Source organism: Histomonas meleagridis (assembly GCF_020186115.1).
Source record: "Histomonas meleagridis strain 2922-C6/04-10x chromosome Unknown scaffold_61, whole genome shotgun sequence".
NCBI lineage: Eukaryota > Parabasalia > Tritrichomonadida > Dientamoebidae > Histomonas > Histomonas meleagridis.
The window spans coordinates 2,354,165-2,366,899 of NW_027150931.1; the positions used below are offsets into that span (position 1 = coordinate 2,354,165).

The 12,735-nt window shown below is 30.2% G+C and overlaps 3 protein-coding genes across 3 annotated transcripts; all 3 read left to right on the forward strand.

Annotated features, from left to right (window-relative positions):
• Positions 1-1,847: 1,847 nt before the first annotated feature.
• GO595_010739 (Clan MH, family M20, peptidase T-like metallopeptidase) lies at positions 1,848-3,521 on the forward strand (the record flags this gene model as incomplete). The annotated part of the gene is made up of 1 exon (XM_067913451.1): positions 1,848-3,521. One exon carries the CDS (start codon positions 1,848-1,850, stop codon positions 3,519-3,521), a length of 1,674 nt encoding a protein of 557 aa, XP_067769477.1.
• A 4,839-nt stretch (positions 3,522-8,360) lies between these two features.
• Positions 8,361-10,853, forward strand: GO595_010740 (Tudor domain containing protein; the record flags this gene model as incomplete). The annotated part of the gene is made up of 1 exon (XM_067913452.1): positions 8,361-10,853. The coding sequence occupies one exon, from the start codon at positions 8,361-8,363 to the stop codon at positions 10,851-10,853; it is 2,493 nt and encodes an 830-aa protein (XP_067769478.1).
• Positions 10,854-11,512: 659 nt separating this feature from the next.
• Positions 11,513-12,520, forward strand: GO595_010741 (ARF GAP-like zinc finger-containing protein; the record flags this gene model as incomplete). The annotated part of the gene is made up of 1 exon (XM_067913453.1): positions 11,513-12,520. The coding sequence occupies one exon, from the start codon at positions 11,513-11,515 to the stop codon at positions 12,518-12,520; it is 1,008 nt and encodes a 335-aa protein (XP_067769479.1).
• Between the last annotated feature and the right edge of the window lie 215 nt (positions 12,521-12,735).

Here is a 12,735-nt window from a genome sequence, read left to right on the forward strand (position 1 = left end):
GAAGAAAGCAAAAGTTATACAAAAATCATTGAAATTTTTGTTCGGTATCTATAATACAGATCAAGAATCTTTACACTTAATTGAGAAAATGATTGAACAAAATTTAATTGAAGCTAATATCACCAAAAAATTTCCTTCAAAGCATTTTGCGCACCTTCAAACCGAAGAAGAAAATCAAAAAAGAACGATTGGCTCCGATCAATTTTTGGAAAATTATGAAGAACTTTCAATTGGAACTCCACAAAAGATTGATTGAAGAGGGACATAATCCAAGTGAAATCTCGAAAATAATTCGAAATGATGATGTTGAAAAACTTCAAGAAATATCATCACAAAAAGATTTTGATTTTAATCAAAAAATTAAGCCATCACTTTATGAAAGACGTTCTTTTATTAACCAATGGGAAGTTACATTAATTGACTATGCAGCATTTTTTTCTGCAGTTAAATGTTTTAAATATTTACTTATTAATGGTTCTGATTTAAAAAATACAAATTTGCAAATACGCAGTTGCTGGTGGAAATGAAGAAATTATTCATTTATGTGAAAAAAATCATTCAACATTCAAATGCGCATGAAGCAGCAATTAAATTCCATCAAAATGTTATCTTTTTGAGAATAAATTGGAAAATTTGGTTGAAAGTTATCAACATATAAGGTCACCAATATTAAGGGAAAATATATTGGGATCTTCCTGTATCTCTAATGGGAATTATGAAATTCTTACGTTTTTGGAAGATAATTATTTAAAAATTGATGATCCGATTATCAATAGCGCTGTAATGGGTGGTAACTTATATCTTGTTAAATATTTTCTCCAAAAATATCCAATTCCAAATGATATTGTACTGAATGCCATACATTCGAAAAATATTGAGCTTATTAAATACGTTCTTGAACAAAAAGGAGTTAATATTGATGCAAAAACTATTTGTTTATTTAATTTTATATTTATTTTAATAATTTGATGTTTGGAAATTATTTAAATCGTTTCGAACACCACTTATATCTGCAACAATGTCTGGTAACAAAAGGAAATTGACATTGATGAAAAAGATGTTTATGTATTGTGTTCAAAGTCAATTTTAATGATTTTCAATTTATTTATTTATTTCGTTTGGTGATTTTTTAATTTATTTAATACTGCATTAACCTATGCATTAAAGTATGAACATAATGAAATCGCACAATTACTTCAATCTTCCCAGGAAGCAAGTTTAACAATGAAAAATCATTCCATCTGAAAGGTGTAGAAACTTTGATTGAAATGATAGATCTAAATATCAAAACTTCAATTTTTAAACTCTATCACCATAAAAATAAAAACATTTAAAAAAGTAAAATATCTGATTCTTTAATGCATTTTAATCAGAATTATCACTTTGTTTCTTATACTGTATTATGCTATAATATAGGTAAAAATTAGTTTTTACTTTTTTAATTCAACAAATTATTTGAATAATCATTCAAACAAAATCAACAAAAAAATATTTAGAAACATTATGGATAAAAGTTCTCTGATCTCACTGATATATGACTTTTTTCAAGAAGAAACCAATCTTAAAGCTTTAAGGTTCATCCATTAATAAACGATTATATTCCTAACAATATCACAACAATTGACAAAAATTTAATCGTCCTTACAGTTTTGAATCAAGCTCAAATGCACGTTTATTTTTATTGAGAGGATTAACCGACCCTAACTTCCATAAGTGGTCACTTCACAAAGAAAACATAATTTCTGTTTATATCCCACTTTTTGAATTCATCCGAACAAAAATTACCCCATTTTCGACGGTTTTTTTAACTCAAAATTGAACTATAGCATCGTTCTAGCCACTTTACAATGCGTAAGGCTGTTGTTGCTACAGCTGTTGCAGCTGCAACTGTTGCTACTGGTGTTGCCATCTACAAAGCAAGGAACCACAAAGGAGACGAAGAAGATTTCGATATTAAAGACTTCCATTGGGAAGATCCAAAAGAACTTACAGAACTCGATAAAAAGGTATACGAACTTGCAAAACTTTACGCCCCAGAAGCATTAAAACTTCTTGCAGAAATCATCCGTATTCCAGCTGATTACTATGAGGAGGATAAATTATGCGGAACATCCAATCATGAAACTCAACGTCTAGACTACTTAAAGAAACGCATCGTTGAACTTGGAGCCGTTCTTGATGAAAAGGATGTTGACTATGATGCATTTGGTAGCCTTGTTTGGACAGTCACTGATCCAGATGATGATACACCAGAAGATAAGAAGCGTGTTATTTTCCTCGATGGTCATAGTGATACTGTTTATCCACTTCGTGATAACTGGCATGAAGAACTTGGTGAAGGTATTGATTGTTTTGATGGTTTAAAGGATGCCAGCAAAGTCAACGAAGAACATATGCGTCGTGAACTTAACTACATTCCACCAAAGGACAAATGGGATCAACTTTTATTTGGTCGTGGTTCAGCCGATCAACTTCAAGGTGTTGTTTCACAAGTATTTGCCACAAAGATCCTTATTGAAACGCGTGAATTAGGTTCACTTAAAGGTGCCAAGATCGTATCCATCGCAACAATTGCCGAAGAAGACAACGATGGTGGTGCACCAATGCACATCATGCGCAAGCAAAATCTCCAACACAGCCAAGTCCCAGATTGTGTTGTCATTACAGAAGGTACAGGTGATCTCGATCTTGGTCCATGCGGTATCTACATTGGCCAACGCGGTCGTTGCCAAGTCCAAGTCGAAGTCATTGGTAAGAGCTGCCACGGATCAATGCCACACATGGGTATCAATCCACTTGAATACGGCTCAATGATCATTGCCGAAGCAGCCGAACAAGCGAAGAATGGCTTCAAAGACCACAAATTCCTTGGCAAGGGCACACGTACAGCCTCATGGTGCAAACTTGAGACTCCATCTGATTGCGCAGTTCCAGCCAAATTCACATTCCGCTTTGACCGTCGTTACACCAAAGGCGAAGACGCAGACATGGCCATCCAAGAGATCGAATCACTTAAGAGCGTCAAGCGCGCACGCGAAGCAGGATGCGAAGTCAACATAACAATTCCAATGTACACAGGAGTCAGCCACAAGGGCGTTGCAGCAGATAACAAACAAGACTACATGAGTTGGGTCACATATCCAACAGATCCAGTTGTCAACGCTGCAGTTGATGCATATAAGAGATGTGTCACACCTTATGTAGAAGAGAAAGAGAAGTACACACCAGACGACTTAAGAAAGCAGCCAAGAGTACAAAGGTGGATCTTCTCTACCGACGGCGTTGGCTACCCATTGCCTAAGGACAACCTTCCGTTCTCGATCGAAGGAAAGAACTGGACCACAAACGGAAAGTTCGTACACCCGCCAATGTTCGGTATCGGCGCCGGATACGAACACCACTGCCATAAGCTCGGCGAGTACTTGCACAGGGAACACATCTGGTGCCCAATTGCCGTGATGGCACGTTTCCCATCACTTTTCGTTGCTGAACGTGCAGCACAAGAAGAAGAACAACACTAAAGAGTTTGGATTTTTAACTGCTTTTGAGGTATTGAACCATTTGAACTGTTTCCAATCACTTGAAATGATATTTTGACATTGAAGCAAAGTTATGTCTGCAAATGTTTATGCCTTTGAAAGAAGTTACGTTTTGAATGTGGTTTTGTCTGACTTGGATACGATGTGTACGATATATTCAAAATTCGGTTTATTCTGTTGAATATGATCGTATTTCACAAAAGTTTAATTGTAAATCAGTCATTTGCTCCATCGTTCTGTATCGTGTACGGTCAAACTTCCATTTTTGGTAATTGCAAAAAATATATCGTAAAAATTCAAAATGGAACAAATCAAACCAAGAAAAGATATCGAATGGCTCACTGTTATACAAAAAAAGTTAATGAAATTAAACAAATTTAATTACAAAAAAATTAATCAAAAATTAATTAGTTATTTTGATACCAAAAATTCTGTTTCATTTAACTACGTGATTTGTCATTTAATATATAAATTGTTTGCCTCACGTGGGAGAGAATCTCTTGTTTATTTACAATTCTTACAAGAACTAGAGTCGAAAGAAAAAGAGTTGTTTAATTTTGATTCTAAATTAATTTCTACTTTTTCAACAATTCTCTCTAATGAACAATCACAAGAATCATATTATCTTTTTGAAATGATGATTATAAATGAAATGATTTCACCGCTAATTGGAATTGAAAAAAATAATATGTATTTTGCACACTATATTGGAAATCAAAATCAGAAACCTTTTGATTTAAGAAGGCAAAACTATGGAAATTATGATAAAGCAACCAAAAAACAATTTGTTTGTTATAGCGAACTTATTAATGTAATTAAATTTCATATTTATCGAGATGAATATCCATTTCATGATAAAATATTATACAACTATGGACCTCATATAGAATTAATAATAAAAGGAGCAAATCCAAATAAAATTGCAAAAATAATTCGAAATGATGAACTTGATAAACTTCAAAAATTATCATCACAAAATGATTTTGCTTTTAATCAGACAATTGAACCATCATTATATGAAATTCATACATTCATTAACCAAAAGAATGTTACATTAATTGATTATGCTGCATTTTTTTCAGCAGTTAAATGTTTTAAATATTTACTTGTAAATGGAGCAAAAGTAGAAACAACAGGTAAATATGCAATTGCAGGTGGGAATTTAGAAATCATTCATTTATGTGAGCAATCTCATTCATCATTCGAAGATGCATATGAAACAGCAATTGAATTTTTTCAAAATGATGTCTTTAAATATTTATATGAAAATAAAGTTGTTAATATTAATAATTTTGAAGAATTAGGGAAGATATGTATTCAATCAAGTAATTATGAGTTATTTTCTTATCTTGAAAAAGAAGGATTAACAATTACTGATGATATTATTTATGAATCAGCAAAAATTGGTAATATATTTATTGTTAAATACTTTCTTGAAGAAAGTAAATTACCGAAATATATTTTATTATATTCAGTTTTGTCATGTAATAATGAACTTGTTGAATACATTCTTAAAAAGAATGATATTTATATTGATTTTAACTATTTTTATTTTTAATATTCAATATTTTAAAATTATATATGGGATTAAAATGAAATAATTATGAATCCTCTTATATACGCAACAAAAAATAACTTAATTGATATTGTTAAATTACTTCTTGAACATAAAGAAATAAATGTAAATATCAAAGATGTTTAATTGTTTTGTTTAATATATATTAAATAAATTCGAAATTTATATATTTTTCATGGAATTTTACTAAGTTTTTTAAAACAGCTCTTATTTGGGCATCAATTAAAGGTTACATTAATATTTTAAAGTTACTTCTTGAAAAAGACGGAATCGATGTTAATGCTAAATATCTTTGTTTTAAATCTATAATATTTTTCAAAAAAAATAAGGAGATTATATCTATTATTTAAAAATGCATTATATTATGCAATCAAAAATTATCAAATAAAAGCGATTAAATTACTTCTTAAACAAAAAGAGGATTGATATTAATACTAAAGATATTTATATGTTTTACTTAAAATCTATTTTAATAATTTTGGATTTCAAAATAATATTTGGAAATTATTTAAAATATTTAATACAGCACTTATTTTGGCATCTTATAATGGTCATACAGAAATAGTCAAATTCCTTCTTGAACAAGAAGGAATTGATATTAATGCTAAAGATATTTATATGTTTTATATAAAATTTATTTTAATAATTTGATATTTCAAAATAATATTTGGAAATTATTTTAATTATTTAAAACAGCACTTATTTTAGCATCTTCAAAAGGTCATACAGAAATAGTTAAATTACTTCTTGAACAAAAAGGAATTGATGTTAATGCTAAAGATATTTATTTGTTTTATTTGATATTTATTTTAATAATTTTATATATCAAAATAATATTTGGAAAATATTTAAATTATTTTGTACAGCACTTATATATGCTTCTGAAAATGGTCATACAGAAATAGTTAAATTACTTCTTGAACAAGACGGAATTGATATTAATGCTAAAAATATTTATTTGTTTTATATAAAATTTATTTCAATAATTTAAAAATTCAAAATAATATTTGGAAATTATTTATAAAATTTGAAACAGCATATAGAATTGCATCAAAAAGAAAAAATGAAGCTGCGAAAATTATATCTGAAAAAGAAAGAATTAATAAGAATAATACAAAAATTAATTTTGTCTTTAGATAGTTTTTCTTAATAATTTCTTATTTCTACATAATGTATGAAGTTCCCACATATAATTTAAATCAGAATTTCTGGAAAAGCTTTTGAAAGGGATTTTAAACGGAATTAAATTATATAAACAAGAAGAAATTGATCATGAAAATGATATGTATACTAAGGTTTCTTAAAATTATTATCTACAATCTTTGTAAGTATAATAACCTATGGATTTGTTGAAATCGTCAAAAATTTACTTGAACTAGAGAAATATGATTTTAATGAAGAAAATATTTGTTTAATTTACTTATTTTTGGTAAATTATTTAAAGAAATATCAATGAGTAATATAATAGATACAATTAAATTGTTTCTTGAAACAAATATTTATTCTAATTGTAGTGATTATTCAATTTTTTTAATGTTTATTTTATTATCTTGATATTTTAATATAAGAAATAATACATCTACTAACAATTCACACAATGAATATGATTTTATTTTAAAATTACTTAATGAAAATCAGAACTATGATAATGATATGAAGGATGTTTAATTCTCAAATTTAAAACCCTTACAATAGAATCTTTTCAAAATCAAATAATTGAGTTTGTTTTATCATTTTTTGAACATGAAAATATCGAAATTTATTCTAAGATATTCTTATGTTATATTTTCGAAATATTTTTTTTTAATTATTTTATGTTTCAAATTTTTTATTGACATTGATTACAAAATATTAAAATAGAATTTATGAATGCTTGTAATACTGGAAATATTGAAATTGTCAAATCAATTCTTGAGAATAATGGTATTTACATCAATGCAAAAAATGTTTATCTCATTTATCCAAACTTTCATAAGAATATTTGGAATTTATTTAGTTTATTTAGAACAGCACTCATTATTGCATCTGGAAAAGGTCATATAGAAATAGTCAAATTACTTCTTGAACAAGAAGGAATTGATATTAATGCTAAAAATATTTATTTGTTTTATTTAGTATTTATTGTAATAAATTGATATTTCAAAATAATATTTGGAAATTATTTAAATTATTTGATACAGCACTTATTAAAGCATCTTATAATGGTCATATAGAAATAGTTAAATTACTTCTTGAACAAGACGGAATTGATATTAATGCTAAAGATATTTATTTGTTTTATTTAATATTGGTATCAATAATTTAAAAATTCAAAATAATATTTGAAAATTATTTCAAATATTCAAAACAGCACTTATTAAAGCATCTTATAATGGTCATATAGAAATAGTTAAATTACTTCTTGAACAAGACGGAATTGATATTAATGCTAAAGATATTTATTTGTTTTATTTAAAATTTATTTTAATAATTTGATATTTCAAAATAATATTTGGAAATTATTTAAATTATTTTGTACAGCACTCATTATTTCTGTATTGAATAATTATCCTGAAATTGTCGAGTTATTACTTAATCACAAAGATATTGATATAAATATTGAAAATGTATAATTTTTATATCGAATAGCGTCTAAAAATTTTATTTGGTATTAATTATAATCCTTTCGAACAGCACTTCAGATTATTGTCGAAACAGGAAATATTGATTTTTTATCAATGTTTTTTGGAACTGATGAAAATGAAATTGTTTAATCATTTAACTTTTAAAAAACACGAAATACCGTAACACATTATCATTATTTGTTCCAACTTTTTGAAAATCAACTTGTCAAAAATTTTGGGTTTGGGGTTTGTGTGGATATAATAAACTTGCTTTATCAATAATGTTGATTTATACTCTATTTTATTTACATATAATAAATATTTTCGTTTTATGAATCAATTTCGTTTAATATATCTGTGATCATCACAAATAATAAATTATAATTTTAATTATATTTCAATGTTTTCTTTTTTGATAATTATTGTTAATTATTTATAATAGATACACATTTCAGTAAATTCTCAAAAAAATTAAGCACTAGATTAAAGAAATTTGATTTTTATATCTTTGAGATTTAACAAATGATTCTCATCTATTGCACGAATGAACATTAACCCCAGAAAATTTTAGATAACATGTCAGTCATTTGACATTTATTTGGTTAGCGGTTGGAAGCCATATCAAAAAGTTCACTTGAAGAAATGCCCCGTGGCTTTGTCGTAGGTGTTATTTCAGGCGACACACTTGCCGTTAAAATGATTGAACAACCAGGATCACCAATTGGTGCTATTTCACTTGAATGTGTTCAATCACCAAAAATTGGGTCAATTGATGGAAGAATTCAAGATGAACCAAATGGATGGCCTGCATATGATTTCACAAGAAAATTAACAATAGGTAAAAGAATCATATATAGTCCAATCAAAGGACACGTTGATTTAAAGCGTCATCATCCAAACTATGGTTTATTACCAGTAACAATTGCACGCGTTTCCTTATTTGACAGTGGAAATAAAGACCTTGGACTTGCTCTAGTTGAAAGTGGATTTGCAAAAGTTCGAAACCAACAAAAAGAAGAAGATGACTATGTCTCTAACTTAAAATTTGCTGAACAATCTGCCAAAGATTCCAAAATTGGAATTTGGGCTGAACAAGGATTTGTCAGATCACTTCCCAAAGAATATGTTCCTCAAAAGCTAATAGCCCAAAAAGAATTCGAAGGTATGGTTTCATCAGTCATCAACGGCTCCACCTTTAATGTCTGGCTCTTTCCAAATCTTGAATATATCACACTTCAATTAGCAGGTATTCGTACACCTTCGGCCAAACGCGGCGCACCAGAGTTATTTGGCCCTGAAGCCAAAGCCTTTAGTGAAGCACGTCTTCTTGAGCGTACAGTTAAGATAACATTATATCAATACAATAAAGAGATGGGTAACTTCATTGGAAGGATTCTCCATCCCAATGGGGACATCTCTGTCTTTTTAGTATCCGATGGCTTAGCACAAATGAACAATCAGACTTCTGTATTAATTCCAAATTCGGAAGAAATTCGTAAAGCCGAACTTCGCGCCAAAGAATCCAAGAAGAACTTATGGAAGAACTTTGACACTAAGACATTACGTACGACCCGAGTTGATGGTCGTGTTGTATCTATCAAAGGTTCGAGTAGCATTGAAGTTAATGATGGAAATACCATTCGCCGCATTTGGTTAAGTTGTTGTCGTGTACCACAATTTAATCCATCCTCGACATCAGAGCCATATGGCTTAGAAGCGCGAGAATTATTACGTCATACATTAATTGGCAAAGATGTCCAATGTGTCATTGATTATACAGTTGAAGAACGTCCATATGCCACAGTATATATAGGCAATGATTGTATCAATGAAGTATTAATTGAACATGGTTATGCTTCATGTTTAACATCGAAGAATAACAAACCATCAGATCGAATTGATGGAATGTTACGTGCTGAACAAACAGCTAAATCTAAGAAACTTGGAATCCATAGTGGCAGCAAACCAAATTCACAAATTAATGACTTATCAAATAAGCATTCGAAACAACGCTCAATACCATTTTTACATTATGTTGAACGAAAGAATAATCATGGCGTTATCGAATACTTTGTAACACCGACACGTGTTGTTGTTTTAATACCAGAACAACATTGTATTATCCGAGTTAATTTACAAGGATTAGTCGCACCTGATACACAAGAACGTATTGGATCAGAAGCATTAGAATATTGTAATAACACATTTTTACAACGCGATATCGAATTACATGTACAATCTGTCGATAAAGTCGGATGTTTCATCGGTAATATTAATATTGTCGAAGGTAATAACACTTATAGTCTTGAATCGAAATTATTAGAGAAAGGTTATACTGAAATCCATAAGCCATCGATTAGTAAATGTATGAATCGACGCGAAATGGAAGCAGCAGAAGAAAAGGCGAAGGCAAACAAAGTTGGAATATGGTCATTAAAACTTAATGAAGTTAAATTACTTGAACCGAACAAAGTATATAGTGTAATAGTCATTGATATCTTAGATCCTATCACTATCATTATACAAGTACAATCCAATGAATTAAAGATAATTAACGAAGGATTAAAACAAGCAAAGATTACATTAGGTAAAGTAATGCGTGGCGACTTAGTAGCGGCAATATATGAGAACAAATTATATAGAGGGAAAGTATTAGAAGTTAAAGGCGATGAAATAGAAATAGAATTCCTCGAATTGGCTATAAATGATGAAGTTAATATCAAAGACTTAAGAGTATTACCTGACTCAATAAGTAAAATACCACCACAAGCGATGCCAGTGAGATTGGCAGGATTAAAGCCATTTAGAATTGACGAGGATTACAACAATAGCGCAATGGAATTCATTTGGTCTAAAGTTGAAGACGCGCAACTTTACGCACATCTGATGTACGACGACGGAATGCCAAACATCTTGCTCACCGACCAAAGTAATATTAATAGCGGCTCAATGAACGCGGTGCTGTTGGATGAGGGTATCGTGAGATCATACGCAGTAGAGGATTTGGACGAACAATTTAAGGGAATAATGGACGAGTTCGAAAATATCGAAAATGAGGCGAGAAATAATAAGAAAGGAGCTTGGATACATGGTAATATAGCGGATTCTGATGACGATGATGATGCATATTATTAATGTAAAACATTGAATTTTCATTGCGTTTTTTTTTTTTTCTCATTTTAAACTTTTAATGTAAAGGAAATTTATACACTTCAGCAGCAATTAATGTTTACTTTGTCGGATTTAATTGCAAAGTTTGTAACCCAACGATAAAATCGAATGAATGGAAAATCATCGGATTTATATTCAAAAACTGAAGTGTTTATGAACCTTTCTGCAACCACTTTATTTAGCAATTTCATTTAGTAATGAATATATAGACTTAATTCGAATGGCAACTTATGCTAAAAGTAAAGTTAATACAAATTATTTATGGTTAACAATTGGACTTAATGATGAAAAAATTTGCACAAATTTTACCCAGAAGGTTGTAACTTCCAGTTTTGATAATAGCCGATCATTTTTCATTCAAAAATTCCATTAAGAAAAACCATTTGCTTGCTGAAATATAGGTTTAATTAGCTTATTTTCATCGGTATCCACAAATACATAGGTGGCATAGAAAATATATCCGATGAAGTGAGTATAATTTTATTGATGTCTAGTAAAAGTTTTTATAAATTTATAGATGTTCAACCATCTTATCGTTTTCATTTGTAAAGTATCCACTTTTTCAGACGTTATTTTCCGTTTCTCATAAATAGATTGAAAGGCTATTTGACCGCATTTTTTAGATGTCTGCTGAAGCAAAGAAGAGAGTCCAAGCAGCAATGAATAGACCAGAAAATGCATACTGTGCAGATTGCCACGCTAAAGATCCAAGATGGGCATCATCCACTTTAGGGATTTTCATATGCATAAATTGTAGCGGAAGACATAGAAATCTTGGGACACACATCACTTTCGTAAGATCATGTACCCTTGATTCATGGACTGATGAACAAGCTACAGTTATGGAGTCAATTGGAAACGAAGTATCAAATAGATACTGGGAAGCTCGACTTCCAGCTAATTACCCAAGACCTGCAACAGATGACTTAGAAGGCCTCACTAAATTCATACGTATGAAGTATGAATTAAAGAAATGGGTCGATCCAAACGCTATTCCACCTGCTGAGGCACTCAAAAATGGTCACCACAAAAGACACAGGAAGCACGTTCCTGAACAGCAAAGCGTTTCTCGTTCTGTTTCACAACCACAGATGGTTCAAAATACAAATTTATTTGACTTATCAACGTCTCCATCAAATAATCGTTCTCAGCTTGCTCCTCAGAACCAACCACTGTTCGATTTGATGCAACCTCAACCTCAGCAACAACAGCAACCTCAATATACTCCACAGCAACAAATCTTCAATCAAAACCAATATTACAATCAGCCACAACAAACACCGCATCAAATTTTTGCACCTCAACAACAGCAGTTCCAACCACAACAATTCCAACAGCAGCAGTTCCAACCACAACAAATGCGTCAACCACAAAATCAAAACATGTACAACTTCGATCCATTTAATGGTGCTGGAATGAATAACAACAGAGTACAACAACAGCCACAGCAAGATGCACGTTCACAGCTAAAAGATATGATATCTCACATGCCAAGTAATTCAGGCACATCTCTCCGCGAACAACTTGGTCAACAAAACCAACAGCCACCAAGGAATATGTTCCAACCTAACTATGGCATGTATGGACATCATAAATCAGCGTCAACAGACGTGTTCCGTAATGGATTCTAAACGTTCTTTCACTTAACTTTTTTCGGCAACAGAATAAACGGTTTCATCACATTTTATAACATTGAGAAGTAACGTACAGAAAAGTTCAAATCAAAACGATAAAACTTTGTCTAATTTTTTCATTAAAAAGAGGTGTTAATGTCTTATAAACAAAAGGTTCTAAACACATGCGATGCACACTTTATTTTTAACGATAATGTTTTAAATTAAGTGAG